Source organism: Aptenodytes patagonicus, chromosome 5, assembly GCF_965638725.1.
Source record: "Aptenodytes patagonicus chromosome 5, bAptPat1.pri.cur, whole genome shotgun sequence".
In the NCBI taxonomy this organism is placed as follows: domain Eukaryota; kingdom Metazoa; phylum Chordata; class Aves; order Sphenisciformes; family Spheniscidae; genus Aptenodytes; species Aptenodytes patagonicus.
Genome location: NC_134953.1, coordinates 10,137,545 through 10,163,672, shown reverse-complemented (window position 1 = coordinate 10,163,672; position 26,128 = coordinate 10,137,545). Strand labels below are relative to the sequence as shown.

The window sequence follows — 26,128 nt, the reverse complement described above, 5'->3', positions numbered from 1 at the left end:
TGAGAGACTGTTTTGTGCCCTTTTCTTCCTCCAGAGTGTGGCGGGCTCTTAAAGGCTGAAGTACGAACTAAGGAGCTATATTCCCATGCTCAGTTTGGGGACAACAACTACCCAGGTCAAACCAACTGTGAATGGGTGATTGTAGCTGAGGATGGCTATGGGGTGGAGCTGATATTCCAGACGTTTGAGATCGAGGAGGAGGCCGACTGTGGGTACGACTACATGGAGATTTATGATGGTTACGACAGCACTGCACCCCGCCTGGGACGCTTCTGTGGCTCAGGGGTAAGCTGTGGTGGTGGGGATTTCATAGGCAGAACTGGAGGTGGCAAGGAAGGGTACTCTCGTACCCTTTTTGGACAGGGACAGCTCTCACAAACTGGTGACGAGAATGCCTTGTGTGTCTGGGTTTTGCTGCTTCTCCTGTCGCTAGAGATCACAGCCATCTTATCTGATGCACAGAGTTGGTCTGAAAACCTTGCCAACTGACTTTTCCTTGTTAGCCCAGGGCCATGTGCAGCAGCACGGGACTGCCGCGCTGCTGTGCCCCAGCCCTGCTGCAAAAGTGTTGTGTAAATGTGGGAAACGGCTTCCGAAGGCCAGCTTCACCGTCAGTCGCTTCCTGCCTGAAGCTAAGTCACATTGTGGCCATGCTGTGGCAAGGGCGAAGGGTGGAGGGACTTGCAGAGCTGCTTGTTGACGCCAGGGTGGCGTGCTGTCTCCTAAACAGTTATCTGTGTCCCCATTAACAGGAGTGACTGTTAGCATGAGCAATGGTGTGTGGTATTTAAAATCAGAGGGACTATGTTTGATTGCTCTAGGACTTCAGCAATGAAATGGAGAAGGTTCTTATTGAATTTAAAGAGAGGCAACCAGGGAGCAGGTGTGTGGGAGCAGTCCTCCTCGCAAACTGGGGAAACGGTCTGGAAAATAAACAAAGGCATAGCAGCCTGGTGTGAAGAAGTTTGGGGCAGCAGGGTAGTAGTAATCTACCTACCTGCACACTGACAAATGGAGAATGGCTGGGAAATTGTTGGTCCTGCAGAGAAGCACAGGGAGGTTGTAGCAGGTCACAACAGTGGGGGAGATAACCAGACTTACCATATAAGATAAGTGGCTAAGTTATTTTGCTGCTAATGAACCTGGGAGAGCCTCAGCTGCCAAACAGGGTCCAATTTGGATTGTGTCATTTCCTGAAAAGATAAGGACAAATCAGAGCAAACTCAGAAGATTGGAACAAGAATAGCCAGGGAGTCCTGTGAAAAAACAACTGGAAGGACTGGGATTGTAGAGTGGACTGGCATCAGCCTTCAAACATAAAAGGCAAGCCTGCAAAGAGCGAGGGAATATGCTCAGGAAGTCAGGGCAGGGCAGGAGGTACTGAGCGCTCAGTCTTCATGTTTACTGGCCAGTCTGTCTTCACCGTGAGCTTAAACTCTAGCATCATAGTGCAGACAGTTATTTAGCCTGCAGACTTGACCACTCTGTGCTGTCTTCTTTCCTTTTCTGCAGCCTCTGGAAGAAATCTACTCTGCAGGAGATTCCATCATGATTCGATTCCATACAGACGACACCATCAATAAGAAAGGCTTTCACGCCCGATACATAAGTACCAAATTTCAGGATGCATTGCACATGAGAAAGTAGTTTGACTGCTCCTCACAGACATTCCCCATCTGAAGATTGAGACATTTAACCGTGATCTTTGCCTTTTTTTTTTTTTTTTAAAGCTTCTGTGCACCTGGCCAAAAGCAGTGTACAGTATTTTCTGTAACTAAAACTAAATCCAGTCTCAAAGGTTTGCCTCTGCAATTATTAGCATGACCCTGTCTTGTTAACATACCCAGGACCAAAAATTGTCTTCTAATCATACCTGCCAGGGCACAAACATTGTATTTTGCACAGCTTGCCATGGGGCTGAGTGAAGACTGAGCTTGAATTGAGAAAAGCCTTTGTCTCTTGCGTATCCTGTTTCTAGGTGGCATTTCCTAAGCATCCTGTACACATGAGCCGTCTGAACACATTTTCTGGAGCAGGTGATGTGGACAGTCACCCAGTAGGGTTTTCTCAAAGGACTTTGGGAGCTGCACACTCTCCCCTACCAACCCAAAATACTCTGTGCAATAAGTGAACAACCAGATGGCTAGAACTCCATCACTCCTTCTGTCCCATCTATTTATTGTCTCAGTTATTGTGGGTTGAGAACTAGGCAGGGGCACAGGGGCAGTCTCTTTAGGGCTGCTAGCTACTTGGATCACGGTGAACAAGAAGGGCCCAGTGCCTGATTTGCAGTAATTGTCATGGTATACGTTGAATGGAAGTACTTTGATGCGGTGGCCAAGGGAAAGGTGGTGGCTGACGGGAAGTGCTGTGGTGAGGTGCAAGGCATGAAGGTGGCAAAGCTTAGCAGCTGGAGTGCTGACAGTGTGCTCCAGTTACACCACCAGGCAAGGCAGCTCAGGGGCCTGTGGCAGCAGTCCAGGCCTTAAATAAGGAATCTCTCCTCCTCACTCCACCCATGTTTGCTTTCTCAGCCTTCTTTACGCTGCTTCCTTTCCTTAGTACCGCTTCCCTGTGAGCCCTTCCTTTTCGCAGCTGAGCTGCTCTCCCCAGGACTCCCCACCGCAACCTAGGAGTGCTCCGCAGCATCAGCTAGCCAGAGCGTCTCACCGAAGGAAATGCTGGGCCAGAGATAGTCAGGGTGTCCCTGAGGCAGAGGGGCACAGGCCATGCTACAGGTCAGCTCTGGTGAGCCCTGGGAACCTGTCAAACATGTGCAAGCTCCAGGCACGGGACTAGGAACGGAAAAGCTCTGCTGGTTTCTGCTTCCTCCCTGTTCCTTGCTGGCCCATGGCCCAGTCTCTTAGCTTCAGGGGTGCAAGCGAGATGGTGACTTAAGCACTTTGAGCTATAAGGCTCAGACATGCTCTGTGTTGCAGTTATTTATGTACATGGAAGCTACCAAGCCATGGGCTTGCAGAATTAACAGGTAGTTTGGCACTTCTTTGGGGAAAAAGTAGGGAAAACTCTGCTTTTGGGGGAACCTCTGTAATTGAGCTGTTGATATGGGAAGAAAAAAAAGAGAAGGAAAAAAGAAAACTTTTTTCTGAATGATATTTCATTAAGGCACTCATGGGCAATTATGAGCTAAAAGCTGAGGTATGTTAGCTTTAATAAAGTATTTATAATCCAAGGATTACTATGTTTACATAACCAATATACTGTCAGGCTCCGGGGTGACACCTCCTCTCTGATGTATGACTGTGGAGAAGTGTGGGGCCAGCACCGCTGTCAGGCACAAATGACATTCCTGGAGATGAGGGCATTTCCAGATGGATAATAAATAGACCCAGCCCTCTTCAGAAGTCCTTGAACAGAATATGGTCCAAGTATTGTGAATACTAGGAGAAGCAAATGCATGAAAATATTTTCTTGCTTAGAACAAGAAAAAAAAATAATTTATACACACACATAAAAGATTATATGTATATAAAATGTGCATGTAGACGACCAGTAGTCAAAGCCTTAATAAGTGTCACGTGAACAATACTGTACCATTGACTATAGCTTTATTGCAGGCTGTATAAAACCACGTTATTTCCGTGGTTGGTTTTTTAGCTCTGTTTTGTTCCTCTTTTCAAATTTTGTGGCCTTTTTACAGGCAAGACCTCTGATCTCAAGCTGTTTGACCATGCAGGTCTGGGGAAGTGAGCTCTGCTAGATGGCGTCTGCGTTTGTCCTTCTCTTCCTTGCCCCTGTTCAAGCAAAATCGCAGCGACTCAGGTCTGGCAATAAAAGCGTGACATCAATCCCTGTGAAACAGAAGGAAAGTTTCAGGTGGCAAGCAGCGGTTCCTGTTTCCTAGCTTTCTAACAGGAGCAATGACTCTGGAGAGAAGTAACTGTAGCAGCTTCCCATGTACTTTAACATCTCTGTTCTATGTTCTGGTAATTTCCCATCTTCCCCAGACTGGTTCGTTGCAGATGCTTGCAATGTGGTTTGATGGACCTACTACACTTGTTAGCATTCATGCAGATGTCTCTTGTGACAGTGTGCTCACAACTGTTGTACTGTGCATTTCAACCAATGATCTATGTAGAATTTTTCTGCTGTACTGACTGGGCTCAACAGTCAATAATTCTAAATGTGTGAAAGTTTCTTAAGAAAAAAGAACAAAATGTCAGACCCTCTAAGGTGTGTATCCATATTCTGGTCTTTGTGTGGTTTTACATTTCACTAACTAAAATAATTTTTTAAGAGGGGGAGGAGAGAGGGGGGTGTGGGGGCAATCACAAATGTACCTGTGCCCAGAGCAAGTCTCTGCATTCATTAAAGACTGTGGATTCAGTTGCATGTTCTGTTGTATGCATGCATTTACCACTTCCTCAAGGGAAGGAAATTTCTTAATACATTCCTTGTTCTGCCAACTGTTGTTTGTGTCTACTGCTAATACCGGGTGGGATTTACTCTCTGCAGGAAGCGACTTTCCCCTGAGCCTTTTGCTTTGTCTTGGCTTTTGCAATCAAGAGAGCATTTAGGAAGTGGGGCAGAGGAACAAGTTGGTCAGCCAAAGGGCTACATCATTGTGCTTCATGTTCTACACTTATGCTTTAGTGGGCTGAGATGCAGATCTGCAGCAATAACCACTAGGGATCTGGGAATTAGTCCATAAGTAGACTTCAAAAAGAGGAGGCTCATTTACTACACTACAGGGTGTGGCCTTCGGCAGCAGGTCCCAAAGACCCTGGGACATGAAACTCCTGTGCAAAGGGCAGCAGGATGAGCGTGAGGCAGACGTTCCTTACTGCAAAGTTGTGGTCCACACTGTCACTGTGGCAGCAAAACGTTCAGTAGCTAGGCAGCACCTAAAATGCTTTTCTTCCTCTCTGTCCTCTGTTTGATGTCTACCCTGCTTGCTAAGGATCATGTCTGTGTTCTTTGCTCAACACATAACCAGTTCCTGCATGTCCCACTACCCAGAACATTTCCTGTGGTGTGTGTCACAGCCACTCAAACCTTTGTGGTGACTGAATTTCCTCCCAGTTAATCCCAAAGGCAAAGCAGCAACAGAGTAAGGAATAAGCATCTCCATGCAGCCTCCTGCACCAGAGTATCATGGCACAGTATGAGCCTGGAGGCTGACAGTCAAGTCACCAGGTGGACATCATTTCCCATTTTAGAAGGGCCAGGAAGCCTTCAGTCAAACAGAGTTACAGTCCAAAATGATGCAGCCCAAGTGAAGCCAGTGAGAAATAGGAGGTAAAATAAAAGGTGGAATATGAACTGTAGTCACAGCTGTTAGAGAAACACAGAGACATTTGCAATTGCAGCAAGATAGGTTCTTACTGAGTGCACGATCTATCTGTTGTATGTGTAAAGATCTTCTGCAGGCTTGTATCTTCCCTGCTGTTCAACTAGCATGTTCCCTTAACATCTCTTTCCACACTGATTGCCTGCCACCAGTGCTGTGTGACATGGCCAGTCCTCATTTTCTCTGCTTATTTCTCAAAACAGGGCTTAATTTTCCAGAAAATGCCAAGGATCATCTAGTCACCATGTGCAAGATGCTGAAGGGAATATCCATTGTCTGCCAGGAGATTCTTCATCTTTTAAAAACACGAGTACCCAGTGGTACAGCGCACTTCAGACACAGAACAATGCCTCAGACCAGTCAGGCTCGTTGGTGTCAGCATCAAGCCAGCAGAAATACTCTGCTTTGTCCTGGTGTTTCCAGCAAACGTGGTCTGGCAGAAGAGGTGTGAGCCTTAGAAAGCAAAAGCAGGATTCCCCTCAGGCTGATCTGTGGTACATATTAAACACACCCTCGGAGCCAGGAGCAGTTTTATTTGCCGTGGGGCTGGCAGAGAAGAGGCAGAGTCCCTGACACCCTGAAGCCTAGCTTGCCAGGTGCGTGCCAGACCCTGCCCCTGGCAGGGACCTGGCTCTATCAGGTGTGCTGGGACCCAGCCAGGTTGTCTGAGTCAGCCTGAGGGAAATGCCATTGTCTCTTCCTCTTTGCAGGTCCGCAGTTCAGTTTTTAGCAGGAAGAGAAACTCATCCTAAAAGGAGCACTAACCCTGGCGTCGGGCGGTCTGCTGTTAATGTATGCAGGGATTTCTCAGGAAGAAGAGCAAAATGGTGAGTGAGAGTCATCCTGTCGAGTCCATTGAGTCTTGTTTGGATGGAAGTAGCCAGGGGAGGTCAGAGTACAGGAGACGAGAGGCCACGGGACCACTTAGCTGTTGGATCAAAAGTTTGCCGGGAGTGTTTAACCCTCCCGTTCTCTGCCCTGACCAGATCAATCAAGCTGGCCCCTTCGTTAGTTCTGCATTTCCTTATGGTGCAGCCAGTGGTTTCAGACACCTGCTTGGGTTTTAGCGTCTACCCCAGCTTTTCTGTCCTAGAGGTATCGCCTGGTCTTAGGGTGGTTGGAGCAAAGAGGAGGCTTGTGCCCCGGATCATGCAGTGGACCCTTCTTGAGGAGATTTCCTGTCCTGGGAGATGGGACCTGCTGAAATGCACACTGTCTATTTAGAAATGGCCAGGTGAGAGTGGCTGGGAGTGAAACCTCCTTCCTCCCAGCAGCTAGCTGGCTCTGAGGTTAAAGCAACATTCTCCTCTGCAATTTAATAATGAATTAATTCCATGAGCATTCACTGAAAACATGTTCTCAAAGCATCTTGGATTGACAGCAGAGCTAGGGGAGTGCAGCACAAAGTTACTTGTTAACGGCATACAGACAGAAATAGATTAGTGGCTTTGGTCTTTCTAACCTCTGTTGACCTTCTTTCACTTCCCCATATTGATCCCCTTGGGATCTCCCTTTGTCTGTCTCTTCCACAGCACTACCCAGTGAATGGCACGTAGCCTGTCCCAGCTCCATCCAAGAGCTGGCCAGGTGTTACCCCTGGAGGTGTATAGGCTCCAGAAGAGGAGATGGTCCCTGCCCATGAACAAGCACAGTTTGAACAAGTGCGAGAACAGCTAAGGGAAAGGGAGTATTATCCGTATGCTGGAGAGTTGATGCTGAGAGGTGGAAGCATCTGTGGTAAATCTGAGAAGTAAATCCAGAGCATCCGATTGCTGGATGTGTGTGTCAACTGCATTTGTTCATCTCCCCTCTGCTCCCTTCAGTGAGAAGCCCTCCGTACAGAGCCACAGGGGCCCAGTGATGCTGATTTTGGTTAGGGAAGAGGCCTGTCTCCTTGTGGTCTCTCCATCATGTTCCAGGACTGTAGGCTGCTATGAGTTATTGAGTGGCAAAAAGGGAGAGGGAGAGGTTGCAGCAGTTATTTTTACCTCAGCTGCAATATAAGGCTTTCTCTCACCCAAGATGTGCTCTTGGCAGACGGTAGCTGCTGTAGTTAATGCTGCTGGGAAATCTACCTGACTCACATCAGGGCCACTGATGCTCACAGCCCTGTAAACATCACTCTGGAGTAGTCAGTGCAATCTTATGAGCAAAAGCAGGGGCAGTGCAGGCATAGAAAGATATCACAATATTGAATAACATTCACTTTACATGTAGAAATTTCAGAGCAGTGGTCAGGAGTTTTAATCAGGAGGATTAGAAGTGTCCTCTTTCTTTTTTGAACTAAATAAATTGGAAGTGAATAGTAATTTTCACGTAAAGGACAGCCTTGTCTCTCCTGACATGGCTGGCATACAAACTTGCATACTGATCCATTTTTGCAAGTGACTTGAGACAATGGCTTTAAACCATTGTACGATTGAGAGAGACAGCCTATTTCTCAGTGTCTTGCTAGAGTTTTCTGTATTTGCTTGCTAGCAGGTTAGACACTTCGGTTTCCAAATACAATGGTCTTAGTAAGATACCCTGAATCCTCCATTTTGTAAGTAAAAGCAGCTCAGGGGAGAGCACAAATGCCCAGTGCCCTGCAAGTCGCCTGTTAGAGATTTAAGTGCAGAACCAGGCTTTTTCTTTAAATAAGGGCTTACTTCATACAGTCTGTCCACTAGTGTCCCACCTTAAGAAACTAAGTATTTAAACCTGGTCTGGAGCTGTGATTGAATAAGCTAGGAAAAACATTTCTACTCAAATCAAGAGCTACCAGTGAGGTTATGACCTATTCCTAGCTGGCAACTGAAATTTGTAAAAAGTCAGTTGCACACACAAATACAGTTTCACAAATAACTTGAGCACAGAAAGGTGACCATATGTAAATGTGCTCTTTATGTGGCTCCTTCTATTCAGACTTTCATTTAACCTGCATGCACAGTCCTGGAAATAATCATGAAGTTCATTAAGTGCACTGTCTTTAACTAAGAAGGAAATAAAATAAATTTACAGCTTCAGAGAAGAGGCAGATATGAAAATCCAAGCTCAAACATTAACAGGTCAGCTGTTCACAAACATGTTTCAGTGAGGAAGTTCAAGGAAGGCACAGTAGAAAATTTGGGTGAGAAATGTTTCCGCTATATTTCATTCCCAGCTGGACCTCTAAGGAGTTTGAAAGAGATCCTTTTCACTCGGTGGCTGATTGCTAGCTGTGTCTGCATGCTCAGAGGCATTTCCCAACATCTGTTGTCCCCTAAACTAAGCTGTTCAAAGGTTACACTTCCAGTACAATGTCCACAGCTTGTGTATAAAGGCCACACTTCTAAACAAGCCTCTGGCTGGAATCTGTAATGGGAGAATGACTTCTGGATATTTCAATAACTCACCCCCTCTTTGACTTTGCTGTGGATTATGGTCCTCGACACCCAGTGATGTGCCCCGCTCCTAGACTGCAGGACTTAGACTGAGCCAAGTCTCTCATAGCTTGCTTGCATTCTGAGCCTTCTTTCTCCACAACCTGCAGTATCCAGACTTTTATCGGCAAACTTTCACTGCATTGACCTCCCTGTTCTGAAGTAGCCAGGCCCTACTCGGTGCATGGCAGCAGAACTTCCCACAGTCAGAAAACAGACAATTTTCTGCCAGCTCCCTCTCTGCTGGCTTTTCGTGGGTGCAGAGCGAAGCTCTCTTTCAGCCTTTTCCTGTCACCTTCCAAAGCACCAGAGTTTCAGTTCCAAGGGGGACTTCAGCAGCTTTGCTCTTTCACTCCAGTTTACTTAATTCTTACATATTTCTGGGGCTGGCTGGCGTTCAGGTATAACACTGAACCTAAGTGTCTTAAAAGAGCTGTTCCATACAGATGTGCATACTGCTTGCCCCTGGATTAAGGAGAGGAGCGGCTCCTGCACTGCTTGTCCTGATACCCCCCTCTGAAGTATGGTACTGCCTCTCCGCAGTACCATTCCCAACACCGTCACCAGCACCGATCCCTACAGGCAGCCCCAGCTGCCCACAGAGCTCACCATGTAATGGATCCAGTATTGCTTCCAGCAGCAGAGCTGCACCAGCAAGAGAGGTTAAGAGCAGCTTTCAACTGTCTCCAAGCCTCTTTCTGCATTCCTCCCAGATGGCAGAGTCTCTATACCCTAGCAGACAGACAGCACATCTAGCGGAGACTCTTCTGAATGCCTCCCTTTCTATGTGTGGAAACAATTTAGTCAGGAAGGAGTTAATGTGTTTCTATCATTTTCAGCTGTCCTTGAATCAACAGGAGCAGGCACATGGATTAGTTTGGGGCTCAAAGGCTGCAGGTGCAATTCCTTGCTATTTTACAAGCTGCCACTGTACTTCAGCTCCCAAGCCACAGTGGGGTTAAACAGCCTTACCCTTTCTCACTGGGGAGCTGTCAGGGTAAATGCATTAAATGATAAGTCCGTGACTACTCAGAGGCCTTGCATGGTATAAACAATTCAGGCAAACCGGTTCATGTTACTTCGTATCACATTTTCAGTAGCATGGCATGGTTTTTGTTTTCTCTGGAGTAACTAGCGTGACTTCCCTGTTCAACTCAAATGAGTATATTCCCATTGCATCATTTCCAGTCACTTCAGAAGCACCCCTCCCCACTCCCACACCTGGCCAGAGGCATCTCCCAATTGCTAATACTCAGTTGTGGTTTTCTTTTTTTTTTTTTTTTAATTTTTCTGCAGGAGACAACAAAGTCTTTCTCACAGTTTTACAACACAATTGTAAATTCAGTAAGTACACTGCACAGGATGAAGATCAACTGACTACTCACCATCACGTTATCTGTAGGAGCTGGGGGTGGGATTCTGGAAGAGAAATCGCTGCTTTTATGGGTGAATGCGGATCTTCTGACAGGCTGTCCTAATGCTGCTGACATTATATTGTAGCAGTAAAGACAGGTGAGATGCTTAAAGTACTTTCCTGCATTTGTGCCTGTTTTCCTGTTTATTTAGAAATGAGCAAATCCAGCGAGAGGTGAGTTTGCTAAGCCTGTAATGCAGCTGAACTTTCTTCCTGCTCTTTTCACCGAAGGGAATGTGAATGTCGTTTCAGATTTCATTTCTGTTCTCTCCTGGTGAGAGAGGGGGTAAAGAGGGGAGCAGGCCATTAGCCATCACAGCAGTTACCAGAGGGTCCTTTACATGTCCTGCCACCCAAATAAGATACGCGTCACTGCTAATTCTTTGCTGAAAGACATGGAGTTCCGCTCTCTTCCCACAAAGAGTTGTGGGCATGTAAAGATCTGGGCTTTCTAATCCTACCTTCCCGCTCACTGTACTGTGAAATATAGTCTCTGTTCTGACACACAGACCCTTTCTGGTTTTGCATCTTCCCAGCCAGGGATCAATTGCATTTTTCTGCTGAATTATAGGCATTGAGGACAATCAGTCTAGCCACAACCTGCCTTAGAACGGGGAAGGGCAATTTTTCTGGCTACTGAGTTACTGAAAGATGGATGTAGATGTGAGTATTGATCATGGTTGTTCTTGACTAAACAGAGCATCTGTTAGCTGCAGGGGCCAGAGGAGACCTGGCTGACCTGTGGCCTTTGAGGAGGCACATACAGCTCTTGAGCTCTGGCCTATACCCAGAGGCTGCTCCCCGCAGCTGTCTAGGGTGGACGCTGGGTCCTGTGGCTCTCAGCTGGAGCAATGTCAACTTGAGATGGTGGGTCAGCCTGGCAGAGGGGATAACAAGTGAGGCACCTGCCGTCATCACTGCCTGTGTGATGGACTTCCTTCTTGCTGGAGCTGCCCTGCCATTTGGAGCTGGGTGTGACATTTGGAATGGCTAGAAAAAGCCAGATGGTTTTGGTTTGGGGTACACCAGGTTTGCCAGTGCCCTGCACTGCATGCCTTGCATCTGCGAGCCAAGGCACCAATTGATCCTTCAGGCAAGGCTGTGCAGGCAGCTGCCTCTAGCATTGTAGCAAAGACAGAGAGCAGACTGTTGCAAAACGACATCTTTTCTTGGGGCTTCCCACTCCCCTTTGTGCTGCTTTTCCTTCTGAATCCAGCTTTCTCTGGCATATATTTGTGCTTATCTCTTGTGTATGCTTTTTTCCAGCCTCAAGCCCCTTTTTGAGGAAAAACGTGTATTCTTTCCATTCAGTCAGAGCCATTGTTGGAAGGACCAGAGTTCGGGTTCTTGCTTGTGATTGGCAAGTACAGGGCATGACCTCAGGGTGCAGCTGGGTGCTCCATGTGTTACTGACCACATGCTGTTGTTGAAGTCTTGCAACTGCTCGCTTAGCTTCTCTCCTTGCTTGCTTTGTATGAAACGCTTTTTTGTAAATGTTCTATAACCATCTTATTTCTAGACTTCTGCACATACGTCTGGAAGCACAGCTGTCCAGGCAGATTGTTCTTCTGGGGTAAGAGTTCATTTTATTATTTAATCTGATTGATTGCATGGAACGTTTTCCCTCTGAAATCAAATCTCTGCTTCCCTGTCTGTCTCAGTGTGCAGTACAGCTGGGCTGGATGCCACTGTTTTGATCCGGGGCTGCAGCTTTGTTCCTCGCGTTGGCTTTTCTTGCTGTTGTATGGTAGCCACTTGCTCAGCTACTAAGCACAGAGTTAAAGGATCCCACTGCATGCGTTTGACCTGACTGTCTTTCTTTGTGACTTAGTATGAGCCCTGGGTGGTTGGAGTAGCCGCAGGGATACCCAGCTTCCTGGTCTTGGTCCTTGCAGTCATCCTGGCGGTGGTCTGTGTTCTCCAGTGGAAGAACTACAGCTGGAATCAGGTGACTACCTTCCATCTCCTGGGTGCCTTGTACTTCCCAGCCTAGACCTCCACATCAGAAACCTGATTCAACACCTTCTGAAGCTCTCGGGAAGTTCAGGACCACATCCCTAGGCACTCAAACTGTCTCTGCTCTGTCTCTCAAAGGCTGTACCTCAGCTTAGGAGTTGCAGGTTCATAAGGATAGAAGAGAAATTCATATGAAAATACTTCCTGAAGGGGCACCTCCAAATGAGCTGTTAACTAGCAGGAAATTAAAAAAAATCTACCACCACTGTTCTTCAGTGGATTTCTCTGTCATTTCCCACAGGAAATCATTCATTTAGGGATCCTCCCACTCCAAAATGGTGTTACTTAGCTCCAGAAATGCTACCAAGGTGTTTCGTAGCATGCATAGCTTGGTCACCTTTTTTTCTGTGTTCCAGCCCATGGGGTGGGTGGGTCTTCACACCTTGCCTACCTCCTTACTGCTGGGGTAGAGTCAGGAGTTTCTGTAGCACCACGCTGTTTCCTTACTTCCGAAAGAAAGGTGTAACAGTACTGAGGGGGGCAATTTCCCTGTAGTTGTTGTTGGTAAACATCTCTTTTTTTTCCCCCTGGATGTAAATGTGGAAGTGAGGGTTTTCCCCTGTGTTAAAGGACCAGACAAACTTTGGATGTTCTAGTAAAGGCAATGCTCAGGCTTTGAGGTTTCCCCTCTGCAAGGTCATTCTCATTGGCATCCAGCTTAGAATATGTTGGATATTATCCCTGATGTTATCCCCTCTGTGGTTATTTATCCCCTGCGTATGTCCTGAGATCATTTTCTCACTGCCCTGTGCTGCTTATGCAGTTGTTTGTGAATTGTACATAGATGTTGTTTGCCACTGTTTTGTTCATTGCTTCAGACGAATCAACATCCCGATGGGCAGGAAGAGCATGAATATGAATCATCCCCTCCCAGACCTCCAGACGTAAGTCATCTATTAACTGATTCTCAACATAGCACACATGCTGCTGAGTGAGTTACTAAATGCAGAACCGGCTTTAAGGGTAGTCCTAGACTAATAGATAGCTCACGGTAAGCTCTCTCCCCATGCTTGCCTGGGGCTCCTACATGACTGCTGTTTCTGGTTGCATGTCTGTCCATTTGATGCAATCCCAGATGAGAGGCCAGCAATGGTTTGCCATTGTTTTAGAGTACACAGGCATCCTGCATGGGCAAAAATGGAGGGAGAAGGAGGGATGAACCTGAGATGTGAGCAAATATGACATTTTCTTCAAAATACTGCCAAACATTTCCAAAGAGAGGTGGGAGTTCTTGCACACTGTATTCTCTGCAGTACTCACAAGGTCTCTGAGTACCTTGTGACAACCATCACAGAAATTATATTTTGCTTCTAGGACTTTTATATGACCATGATGCAGGGGACAACAAATATCTATGTAAATGAAGATCCAGACAAACACCACCAACCAGTCATTCAAACACAACCAAAGCCCATGAGGATGAAGAAGCCCACAAGAGAGCCATCTGTGGTGGAATCCGTTTATGAAAACCATCCACACTATCACTGAAAGAAAAGCACCAAATAGTGCCTGGACCAGAAATAACAGACACAATCCTTTTCCCAGACACCAGGGGTCACACGGTTGCAGTTTATGAACAAGAGAGTTTTCTATTTGTGCATACATGAAATTCTACAGAGGACAGGACAAAGAGACTTTGGACGGGGAAAGAACTTGTTTGCAATGATGCCTCTGAGATGTGGAAGCAAAATGAGATTCCCCTGGAGTACCCAAGCAATCTTGGAGAGATGGTTTTGCTGTCCTCCTAAATTTAAGTTAATTCATTTGAATAAAGAACATCTACATCCTTGCAGTAATACTGATGGTAGAAAAGAGCAGTCAGAGAACTGGTTGGAGTCCCTATCACTCAGGTGCCTGAGCTCCTCGCAACAGCCTGCAAAGACAGGGATGCACTCTTCATTTGGCAGAAGGAGTCCAGACCATAAGTGAGATGAAGTGATATGCCCAAGAAAACTGGAAGGGGAATGCAACTCCAGCTGCAGAACTTAAGACCTCGTGATGGCAACTTCCCTTAGTTCTCAGCTGTTCCTTACCCACAATGGCCTCTCACTCATGCTGTTCTCTCCTCTGTACCTTGGCATTTCAGCTGGGAGGTGGGGTGGGAGTGTGATTCAGGCAAGAGACGCCATCCAGAGAAACGATCTCCTCAGCAGCCCCATCTTGATTCAGATGACAGGCGGGGTTGTGCTGGCAAAAGCCTCGGGGAGAGCAGAAGGCCTGGGGGAGATGATGGGAGGAGGACAGAGAGGAGCCATAGGGAAGGTGCTCCCAGCTTGTGGAAAGGCTGGGCCATAGAGTGCCCGAGAAATGAGAGGAGCCCTCAGGAGCAGCCGGAGGTCCCACCAAGAGGATGAAGGCAGCCGGAGCTTCAGCCTCTGAACTTCGGAGGGGAGTGCTCTCCTCCAGGAGGGATGCTGCAGCTATCCTTCGTCCGTCTGTGGCCAGCAGGATTGGCAGCCCCAAGAATGGTAGATAGAGCTGCTGGTAGCCCACAGACCACAGGTCCCCCTTCCTCTCCCACACCGTGAGCCTTCCCAACTTGTGTTGTGCTGCAACTGGCCAGGGGCTCCTTGCAGGCAGCAGCAGTGGGTCCAGTGGCTGAAGCAGGCAGAATAACCCTTGCCCCAGGAGGGACAGCTCTTCCCACAGGGCGCTGGCCACAGGCGCTGCAGACCTACTCTGCAGCGGAGCAGCAGATGTGAGTGCTGCCCCAACCCAAAGAAAATAACGGCTCAAATCCTCATAAATAGATTTTTCTTTATTGGGTCATTAATGTACACACATGCAGCGCTATCCATCTGCAAAGCATGCCGCTCTTGGTGGGACACGTGCTGCCGGAGAAGCAGGTTGTGGGCAGCCATGGGAGCCATGTTTGTGAGAAAGTCAGCTGTTTGATGCGGCCACTGCGCTCAATGAGGCCGTGGACAGATTGTCAGTGCAACAGGCTGTAATGTCACCCAGGGCCTCCCTGCGATGTGGTGGAGCAGTTCTGGGAGGCTTTGAAGGTGTCTACTCTGCGCATGCACCTGTGTTTGGGCTGCCTTCCTGGAGGCCTTGGGAAGGTGGGCCGATGCTTCTACCGTTGGTTTTAGTAAGGGAGATGTAAAGGAATAGCCAGGCTCAGGACACTATGGAGAGAGGTTTTGTGCTTTTCAGCGGGGCAGAGCACAGAGCTGGTAGGCAGGAGGTACGTTGCCTGTCCCACTCAGTGTCGGGGTTATGCTGAGTTCCTGGGGGTCGGCGACAGGCTTCAAGGTAAAGTTCTGCAAGATGGTGGCCGTGCATAAGAATATCTCCATGCGTGCCAGACCCTCTCCAGGGCATATTCGCTTCCCTGGAAGTGAAAACAGCAAATAGCGCTCAACAGGTGTTGCCGAGTAGACCAGAGTTTGTACTAAGCAGATGTGTTGCACAGCTTTATTTACCAGATACAGCCGCAGCAGAGAGATGACTGTCAGGATTACTAAGGACATTTGCAAGAGAAGAGTTTGTTGGAGAAAGACCCTTGGCAGTTTGGTTGGGTGTGTGAAGGAACAACAGGAGCAGGAGAAGTCTTAAACATGGAGGGGGCATCACAGGAGGAAAGATGAGAGAGAGCAAGGTCATGTAAAGCATGGGTGAGAAAGCGGGGGGGTTGGGGCTGTTGGTAGGTGAGTGGTTGCATGTAGCCTGAGAGGTACTTAAGAGGTGCTGGGGAAAAGTGGAGCTACCACAGAAAGACAGGTTGATTAAGGATGACTTTGGTGGTTGTGTAGGAAGGTGACAGGTATTTTAGAAAGTGTCAATGTCATTCATGTCATTACATCGGCAACTCCTAGCAGGAGGTTTGAGAAGCCACCAGCCACCAAACAAGGCGGGAGATGCAGCTGGGGAAGGGAGCAGCAGGGAGGAGTTATCCAGAGAGCAGTGAGCCCCAAGGAAGCACCAGTGGGACCATGCTGGGAAGAAGAAGTGTGTGTTATAGGGAAAGGCAGGGTGGTCCCCAGAGGAGGAGGTCAACAGAGAGAGGAAGAGAGAGAAAGCCTGTGCTTTACCTGCTGAGAAGGGCATGAAGAACTCGCTCTTCCTAAAGGTGCTGTTCTCGTTCAAGAAATATCCAAGGTTGAACTCATTTGGGTTTGGAAACTCTTCACTGTCATGGAGGACAGAACCGAGGATGGGAAAGATTGTGGTGCCCTGAGGTAACACAAGGAGAAGAACATGAAGGGGAGGCGAGTTAGATCACTTAATCCAACTGCCTGCCAAGTTAAGACTGAGCTTCCCAGCACAGCCCTACCAGTGCCTTTGGTTTCCCTTTGGGGACCCTTCCTTTGGGGAGGCAGCTTTAGGGAGACCCTGCTAGATGTCATGGCAGGGACAGTTGTTGGCTGCCCTTCCTGAATACTCCCTCTCACTTTCAGACCATTTATCCTCACCTTGCTCTGGTCGTCTGGGGACACCCCATCTAATTCTTCCTCTTTTGTAGTGTTTCACAACAATGAACTTGTAGATGCACTAGGTTCCTTCTTTTCTGTGAGCCCCGAAAAGCAAAAGCACACAAGGTTGTGGAAGTGAAGCTCTCTTCCCCCTCTCCTGACAAATTTCTCTTGCCATGATCCTCTTCCTTCCCTCTTCCTGAGCAGCCGTTGATGGGGGGGTGGGATAAATAATCCAGCAGTGATGACACAAGAGCCTTCTGCTGGAAGCTGAGCAGTTCCCTGGGTCCTGCCTTTTGATTTTACACAGACAGCTGAAAATCAAAACGCCAACAGCCTGTGTGCTGCCGTTCCCCTGCTGTACACGGTGACCCAGAAGAGCAATGAGCACTGCTGCAGCGGGCCAGGCCAGGCCGTGGGTTGCTCTAGCCCATCAGCCTGCCTCTGGCAGTGGCCAGCAGTGACTGCCTCAAGAAGCATGTAAGAACAGGGCAGACAGGTTTTGCTTGTTCCCTTGAATGCAAACACAGCCTCCCACCCTTTGTGGCTTAGGGGCTTTCTGTGCTCAACAACCACCGACTGACTTTGCTTCCAAGCATGTGCACAGGCTCTCCTGGATGGTGGTGAGCAGTTCCATGGCTGTGCTGCCTTTTGTGTGAGGAGTCACTGCTTTGGTTTTTTTGTGAACCACTGTGTTTCTGCAGATGGGTAAAGCTGCAGAGCAAGTGAGCAAAGGTGTTGGGCAGAGCTACTGTTCCAGTCTTGGCCCATGGAGTGGCAACAAGGGATTGCAAGTGAGCTACAGGAGCCTGAGGATAAAACCTTCATGAAGGGCTGGGTGACAATGAGGTCAGGCCACAGCATTTCTAGCTTCTGGCTTGTAACTGTCAGCCTAAGAGCAAATGTGCTGCCACCTTGTTGTTGAACTTGAGGGAGCTTGCCCGCTAACCTTGGGAATGATGTACTCTCTGAAGCAGGTGTCTTTGGTCACAGTGTGAGGGAGACCCAGGGAGATGAGAGAGATGAAGTGCTGGATTTCATGGGCCACCGCATCTGCGTAGGGCATCTGGGTCCAGTCAGCCACACAAGGTCTTCGTGATCATCCTACTACCCGGTCGATCTCTTCTTGAACTTTCTCTGACATGAGAGGCACAAATCATAAAATGGGTAAATAAAACAAAACCTACCTAAACAGGTTTCCCTAAGCTGTCCACAAATCACAGATCACAGATGACAGCAGCATTGATGTTGGTTTTAGTGTTGACTAGAACACAGCTCCACTGCAGCCCATGCAAAGAATGTCCTCCTAGTGACTTGGCTAAATAGGAGTACTGGGAGATAAAGATGTGGACACAGTCAAGTCCCTGGCCGTGAGGGGAGTGCAGCTGATAATGATGCCAGTGAAGCTGAGGGATCTCTAACGGCCACCCTGGGGAATGATGGTGCAAGGACTTTGCCCATTTGGGTAAAATATGAGAGAGGAGAAAAGTTGGGAGAAGGATGTGGTATTAGACACGCGCCCAGCCCAGGGGAATAGCTAGAGAGGATGAGGTAACAGACTGGTACCTTGTATCTTCAGGTATTTGAGAAGAAGCAGAAGCCCATGTCTTATGGTGGTGCTAGTTGTTTCAGTTCCAGCAATAAACAAGTTGAAGGTGCTGGTTATCAGGTTCTTCATGTGGAAACTGGAACTGGGATGCTCTTTCTCCTAGGGAAAACGCTGGGCTGTTTCTCTGGCTGAGCTAAGTGGCCCTTTCTTGTGTCATCCCAGGCCTTCCTTTTCACCTAGAGCTGTTGCATTTCTCTGCTAAGGTGCAGCAGCCATCTGGGACATCGCAATGCTATCTTTGTGCAGTAAGCTCAACCCCAGAGCAACTTTATTTCAAGCTGTGCACTGAATAGTATGTAGCTGCCTGTTTGCCCTTGCTGTGCCAACTGCTTTCCAGTGAAAAAACTGCAAGACCAGACTGCAAATGTCCCTGTGTTTCGGTGACAGCAGATGAAGGTCTTGCTGTCCAAGCAGCTGCAGGTAGTGGCTGGTGAGTGTGCGGACGCAGAGCTATAAGCTCTAGCACAGGCAATATCTGGGGTATCGTTGGTGTCTTCCCACTGCACAGCCCAGCTGCCTGGGAAGGGGTCATCCCAATGTCTGTGTTACTTAGGAGAGGGAAAGGGCTCAGCGTCGGTGTGTTTGGGGATGAGCTGGGGCTGTACGCTATCTCCTTAATTCCTGCATTTTGCTGAGGAAGCAGTCAATGAAATCCTGAGGGGAGCTGGGATCTAGGGAGGCTTGGTGCATCTTCACCTCCTCTGACGCAAAGGCTTTTAGAGCATCAAATTCTGTGAATATTTTGTTGTGTGAGCCAGGCAAGTAATCCAGGATCTTTGAGAACATCTGGTAGAGCTGGAAGGAAAGAAACAGGAAGGTCCCTAGCATGACCATTGCCCCATCCTTTGATATTAGCAAAAAGCCTAGGAAAGCCACAACCCTCTCAACTGAGCCAAGCAGAAGAGCTATGAGGCTGGGTAGTCTGACAGGGCGGTAGGGGCTTGCTTAGTAGTAGAGAAGGCTTGCTTAGAGGTGGAGAAGAAGGGTGTTTAGGACTAGGGGGAAGCTGCACGTAGCTGGCAAAGCCAACTGCATTGGTGAGGGTGCTTCTTGCTCTCGAATGAATTCCCTCTTGTGCAGCAGAGCATTGATGGGGTCCTAGTTAGAAGACTGAAATGGGACTTCATTGGGAGGGAGGCCTCCTGCTCCCCTGGGAGAATGTTGCCACTGTGAAATGGCTGCTGAATGTACCTGTCCCCAGTGGGAGTTCATCATCTCAAAGATGTTGTTCATGTTGTTCATCAGGGCCAGGAACTTCTTGTCTTTATAGTCATATTGTTTCCCAAAGACAATGGAGCATATGACATTGGAGACAGCACAGCTCAGCATGAAGGTTGGGTCAAAAGGTGTTCCTGTGATTTCAGAAAAGTTACAAACCATAAAAAAACCCCAAAACTATGGCTACTTATGGCTACTGTGGGTAACCTGAGCTCTGGTTGTAGAGCTCAATGAAATACCAATACCAATGGAAATACCAGATCACAGTCTCTGAGTAACACAGAAGGGTCCTCCAAAAAGAACAGTACATGGTCACGGAATTATTTACTGCTTTGTAATGGGGGATAGCTAGTGCATGGGCCAAATGCTTGGGAACTTCAATTCTATGCTAAAGACATGGGCTCACTTAATACAGTCCTCCTTTTGCAAACATAAGCTATATTAAAAATGGACCATACCCTTTGTTTTGTTGATCTCTTCCAGCAAGTACTCAGTTTCCTCCTGGATCCTCTCTTCAATGCTCCTCTTCCCCATTCCAAAGTTGCGCAGAGTGCTGAGAGCAAACCGCCGGACTTGTAACCACTCCTCATTGTTGCTAAAAACAATCCCTGCAGAGGAATAAGGAAGAGGGAAGACCTGGCTTGGGCGTGCTGGGTGTGAGATGAACAGAGGCTCATGGTGACAGTGAATCCTGTCCCTGGGAGAGCACTGACATGGTAGTGGTCATAGAGTACTGTGGTTTGGAGGCAACCTCTGGAGGTCCTGTAGTCCAACTGCCTGCTTTTGGCCTTCTACACCACATACCCAACCTCCTTGTGAACAATTCATCACTCATATCCACACATAATTTCCCTTGCTGCAGCTGGTGGCTGTTGCCGCTTGCCCTTTCACTGCCCATCACTGAGATCAGTCCGGGTCCATTTCTCTGCTACCCTCTTTGGGTGGTGGAAGCCAGCAATTACAGTCCACTCTGCCTTCCCTTCTCCAGGTGGGATCCACCCACTCCCCGCAGTCTTCCCTCGTGCATGGTACACTCCAGCTCTAATCTGCTGAACGTACCCTCAGCCCTTCCCTTCTCCTCAGGAGGAGCTTGGTCAGCAAACATACCAATCCATTGTTAGCCCTCCTATTGGCATGTATCCTCTGGCAGCAAACTCATCTGCACGATCAACCAAGGCTTCTTTCACCACATCATGTCCGTGCAGCACCACCACTGGGTCAGAGCCCAGGTGCACTGTGAACACTGGTCCATACTCTTCACTGAGCTGTCAAAATGCAAGAGAGAACATGGCTATGGAGCACATAGGGAGGAGGAGCTGAAAAGTGGCCTTGCTGCTGCATCCCACTGCAGGCAGTGCAGCCTCACAGACCAGCAATGTCAAGATTTCATCCTCTCATGATAAGTGTGGTTGTGGAGAGGGTTCCCAGCTATCAGGCTCTGAACGACAATGGCAACAGCAGTGAGGGGGGAGCAGCTGAGATGCCCATGACTTTTCTGCTCCTCTGGGATTGCCATCCATCAAGCTATGGCCACAGGTTGTCCCCACGCACAGGTCCCACACATTTCTTGTCCACAGAAGAAAGTAAGAGAGAAGAAGAAAGTGGCTTTACCTTCTCGAGGCTTTTGGCCAAGTTCTTTGGTTTCACCTGCAGCACGTTACCTAGGATGGGAAGGGGAGCCGGTCCTGGAGGCATCTTCCCCTTTCCAGACCTCCCTCTCCATGCTGCAAAGGAGAGCAGACAAGCAATGCAAACCAGGAGGCCAACAGTGGCTGCTCCCAGCAGCTCCATTTGCTTCCATGGCTCAGGAGGGAGTGACTCTGGCTGCCGGAGCCTGAGTTTATATACTGTAGGGCTACGTTAGCTGTGTTAGCTCAACAACAGGTTTTGGATCACATGGCTGAGTTAGCCAACATTACTAGTCAATCATTTGTTAGACTGCCCTGTGTTATGAAACTAGGACTTCTCTTGGTGTTAATTGGTCATTGAAGACTCACCTTATCTCAAACAATTGCAGAGGCCAACAGAGGTTAAGAAATTTACAAAGTGCTCATAAAACTTGTTTTGTTTCACCTAAAGTTCATTGTTAAAGAGATCACACTAGGGGCGCACTCTTCTACTGAGGCACTCCCAGAAATTTACTGTCATGAGAGCATATTCCAAGTACTTCAGTGCCATTTGGATTTTCTATTCTTTGGTATTGATTGTACAAGCTCTCAGTGGGGCGAGCCATGCTTGCTTGTTCCTGAAGTTTTCCTGAAGTGGAGTTTGCACTGCATGTGATGTGCCAAAGAACATACTGATGTGTTCTCCTCAGTGCACAGCAATTGCCTCAGTCTCTCTCCCTAGGGGTGTCTGGCCTCACAAGAGAGGAAAGTATAAAATATCCATCTAGCAAGGGCAGAAAGGTCTCCAGACATCACAATAAACAAAAAAGGACTTGCTGGGAGAGATAAGATAAAGACATAAGAAAAGGGGACTAGACCTTGGGGCTCTGACCTCTTCAAGGTCTCCTAGAGGAGAGAAAGAGTGAGAGAAGCAGGTAGAGAAGAGAGAAATCAAGAACTTGAGAGGGTCTCTGGAGAATGGCTTCCCAAGCTGAGACACAGCTGCACTTGTGAGAGGCTGGGTATAGGTTAGTGCAACCTGGCAACTAGTCCTTGCACTTGCAATGACCAAAGAAGCCCACCCAACCTACTGCTGGAAGCTGGCATGCACAAGTTCCTGTTTTACTCATGTCTGACCCCGATATGAGGAACTGCTCCCCTGGAAGGGCCAGAGGTGCTCTGGGAGGCTGCAGAGCATGTCTGGTGTGTTGCGAGGATTTAAAAAAGCTGGAGGCTTCCTGCCCAAGATTACTCCAGGGGCTACGTACCTGCGAGGTCCCAACAGCAGTGGCAATGGCAGGTAGAAAGGACCCTCAGGGCTGTGGCACTGCCTGTGCTCAGCTTGCTCAGTCTGGCCATACCCCTCTGTCTCTCCTGAGCTGTGATACTTTTGCAGGCAGACAGATCTCATCCAACTGAGCAGAAGGTGTTGCGAGGATAGGGGATGTGGGACTCAGTGGGAATCAGCGAGGGGCCTGGGTGAACCGGGTGCTTGGCTGGAGTGTGCTGGGTTTGCTGTGCCGCAGTGTGTTAATGTGAGTTTTCCCTTTGCTCAGAGGTGCTAGTGAAGGTCTCCATCGCTTGCCAAAGTTTCTGTAGCTTCCCTATGAGTTCTTAAGTCAGCTTGCTCTCTCACATAGGCGCAACAATTTGCTAGTTGTTCTTTTTTAATCTCATTTCACTTCTTAAAGACCCATACTTGATACTTTGGTGGAAAAACTGAATCGCCAACAAATTTGGGCTAGTTGCTGATCTGCTGGCCTAGACTCCTGCATCAGCTCAGATGTTGCCAGGGCAGTTCATGGAAGTTCATGTAGCTCTAGGGACTTCCACCTGGTGAAAGTGGAGTTCATGGGAGTTTGCACTGCTACATGAGGTCTCTCTGCTGCCAGCATTCATGACCTTACCCACCTTCCCTGTGAAGTTCCCTCGTTCCTGGGGACAAGGGCTCACTTCTCAGCTCTGCCTCACAGTTTTACTTTGGGCAAAAGCCCTGGAACTAGGAATACTTTCAAGATTTCTCATTTTTATCAGGATAAAATCATTATATTCCAAATATTCCCACCACCCTAGCAGACACACTGGGGATTTACAAAGGGAGGAAACCCCATAAGACTAGTCACTCAGACCTTTCCTTGCAGGAAGCCATGGGCCTTTTCATGTCAAAGTAGTGTCCGAGGGTTTTCTGAATACTCACTTCTGTTTGCAGACACTAAGAGTGGGCAGGGCTGGTCTGTCCTCTCCATCCATGTGAAAGTTCAGGAAGGCCAGGCTGAAATCCACTCCTCTCCATCTTCCCCAGGAACTTTGGTTTTAAGTTCATTGGAGGCATGTATTAGGGATATTCAAAGAAAAGGCTACCAGTGTTGTAGCTTTGCCTCTTTTTTCCTAAAATAAAGCTCAAGCTTGAAGAAAATCTGTCATCATTGTGTAGAATCTCCTGCAGACTTGCTGCCTGCACCTTCTCTTTTCGGACCTCGGTTCAGAAGGTGGCACTGCGAAATGCCACTCCTGCCCACTGTGCAGTCAGCACCCCTCATCCCCGGGACGCTTGGTTGGGATATCCCTGCTGTCTGCAAATGCTGTTCAGCTTCTGTGGAGGAGTGTTTTGACTGAGTCACTCCTCCATGCACTGCCATTTTGTACCACATATGGTGCACGGTACAGGCCAGACACACAGCGATCTCGTCAGAGACAGTCCCACAACGCGCAGAGCATTTTGTACTCCTCTTCCTGACACTTCTTGGTGGTGGTGTTTGATACCTCCTTTTCTTCCCACAGGTCTCTAGAGAGCTTTCTACAGCCAGGGCAACCCCTCCACTGCTGCTGTGTCTGCCACAGTCTCCCAGGCTCAAAATTGTTAGGAGGAGAGGATTTTCCTGATGGACATCCCAGGAAGATTTTAGCTTGCTGGGGTCATGATCAGCTTCAGGCTAGTGGCCTACAGAGATGTTTGCCTCACCTATCTTCATCCTCTGCATGTCCTGTTTGTGGTGGTCTTGGGTGCTAGCTAAATTGGTGCTTACAGCTGGGTCATTGTAATGCGTGAGAACTATTGAATGGATGAGGAAGAAATTTGCGAGGAAGAGAGACCTGCCTGTTTCCTCTCAGCCAGGCTGCTTTCCACTGCCTATAACAACTGCTTCCAAACAAAGCATTTTATTTCCATGAATTTCAGGCTCATTTCACTTGCCTCCCATCTCCACATCATCCAACAGGGCTGTCAAGTGTGTGTGTAGAAATTAGGAAAGGGTGCTTACCTGAAACCGTTCTCAGCACGGGCATTGCTTGGTGGATCTACAGCACTACCAGTGTTGTTTCACATAGAGTTATTCTTCAAGTACCTGTAGACATTTTTCCTGTCAGCATAAACAAAGTATTGGTGGATTAAAGTGTAATGAAAAATTTCTCTCTATAGCTCCAAAGTGCTTTGTTTATTTGTTATTGTTTACCCAATTATCAGCAGGTAACGCAGTCAAATGAAGCATTCAGCAGTCACACAGGGGCTGTGAAATTTGGGCAAGCTGTCTTGGCACAACACTCAGCTTCTACAGAGCTGAAGCCTCCCTCCCTGCCAAAGTCCAAATGTTTTCCCCGGGTGCCTCTCCACCGTGGCTGCCCAGTGCCCAGGCAGGCGCTGGGACGAGCACGTTTGGTTCATGAGCGCTGCTCAAACAGCAGCCACGCAGGCAGCCTGTCGAGATCCATTTGCTTCAGTCCCTGCTGTGCAGAGCAGCTGAAAAGGTCTTGTACTTTGTGGAACAGCCCTCCTAGTTGGTGCATGAAATAAGCAGTGTGCAGGGTAGGCACGGTGACGTTCTTCACCCAGCTGGCCGGCTGGGGATCACGGCATCCTGTACAGCTGTAGAGGAAAGACAGGCTGTGGGCTCAGGTGGAAGAGCAGAGGAAACGCCTCCCTTGGACTCAGCTACTGCCCATGCCTGTTGATGAGGGCTGGCTGGAGGGGCGAGCGTGCTGCCTGCTGCATGGTGCTGTGCAGACGTCCGGGAGCTGGAGGGTCTGCTGAGAGCAGAAGTGGGGGTGGCTACCAATGGAAGTGCATTATTAAGCGTCAAGATTAGAAATCCTACTCATCTAACCCGCACACCGAGCTGGGATGTGTGTGATGATCTAGTCCCAAAGAAATAAGCAGATTACAAAAGAACATGATGGCACAGGCTATGCCAGTGCTCCCGCTGCAAAAAATAGGGCACAAAAAGGCATGCACAAACTATGTGTGCATCACCTCTGCAACAGTGTAAAGACATTCACACCTCTATTGCATGAATGCAGAAACATCTGTATGGAAAGACGGACAATAAGGCTTTTACTCAGTGTGGGTGCTGTAGCCTGATGTGTGGCAAGGGAGAAGGCTCTACACGAGACAAGTTGCAGTTACAGGCAGGCAATGGGTGCTGGCAGGCAGAGCTTTCTCTGGGATCACAGAGGCTCCCCTTACCCGTGTTTCAGGCCCACCGTAGGGGCCCACCTGTCAGCTTTTGGGGGTGGGGGTCCCACAGAGCATATGGTCCTGCCACCTAGCAGCCAGGCCTGGAACAGTCCTGCAGCTATCCCCACACAACAACACTGCAAATGGGTCTGTAGTCCACAGCCAGGTGCGTTTAAGGGGAATCGCCTCCTTTTAGGTGTGCAAAGCCTCCTGAGCTCCATAGTTTTCCACAGATTTCATGTGGAGGGCTATTTCTGTGCTTATATGTCAGCACCCTGTGTCTGGCGTTCAAAGCAGTGGCACCTTTAAAAGAGCAAAAGAGCATTGTCACTCAGCTTCTTGCACTCGTGCCATGTAATGAGCAATTAGAGCAGCAGTAGGGTACATGCGGAAAAGCAGGCAGATCTCCTGGATGGGCCAGTGGTGGGAAGAACTCAGGGTGAGAAAAAAGGGTTTGAAGACCCTCCCGGGGCTCGACAGTAAATTGCACAGATGAGCTCCTCTCAGCTTAGTGATACAAATACAGACCCATCTCTTGACATAAGCTCAGCTCCTGCCCTGTGGTTTTCTTCAAAGGGTGCAAGCAGACTGTGATGGGTTCAGAGCCAGGTGAGGGCAATGGAAGGTGTTAAACTGCTGGGCTGGGTCCACCTGGACACTTCAGGAGTTTCTGGTCCCAGCTGGCTC

The 26,128-nt window shown here is 48.4% G+C and overlaps 2 protein-coding genes across 5 annotated transcripts in view; one reads left to right on the top strand and one right to left on the bottom strand.

Annotated features, from left to right (window-relative positions):
• TLL2 (tolloid like 2) overlaps positions 1–4,185 on the top strand; it is a 100,243-nt gene extending 96,058 nt beyond the window's left edge. For all 4 annotated transcript variants that reach the window (XM_076338595.1, XM_076338596.1, XM_076338597.1 and 1 more), the window contains 2 exons: positions 35–285; positions 1,513–4,185. In XM_076338595.1, the coding sequence (XP_076194710.1) occupies positions 35–285; positions 1,513–1,647 (386 nt within the window). In that variant the 3' untranslated portion in view covers positions 1,648–4,185. The remainder of the gene's footprint in view (positions 1–34; positions 286–1,512) is intronic.
• A 10,701-nt stretch (positions 4,186–14,886) lies between these two features.
• Positions 14,887–21,181, bottom strand: LOC143160643 (cytochrome P450 2C9-like). The gene is given in 9 exon segments (XM_076338594.1): positions 14,887–15,476; positions 16,177–16,318; positions 17,507–17,694; positions 18,124–18,267; positions 18,787–18,961; positions 19,358–19,518; positions 19,843–20,004; positions 20,499–20,649; positions 20,996–21,181. Coding segments are annotated over 9 exon segments (1,485 nt in total). The 5' UTR covers positions 21,176–21,181; the 3' UTR covers positions 14,887–15,294.
• Between the last annotated feature and the right edge of the window lie 4,947 nt (positions 21,182–26,128).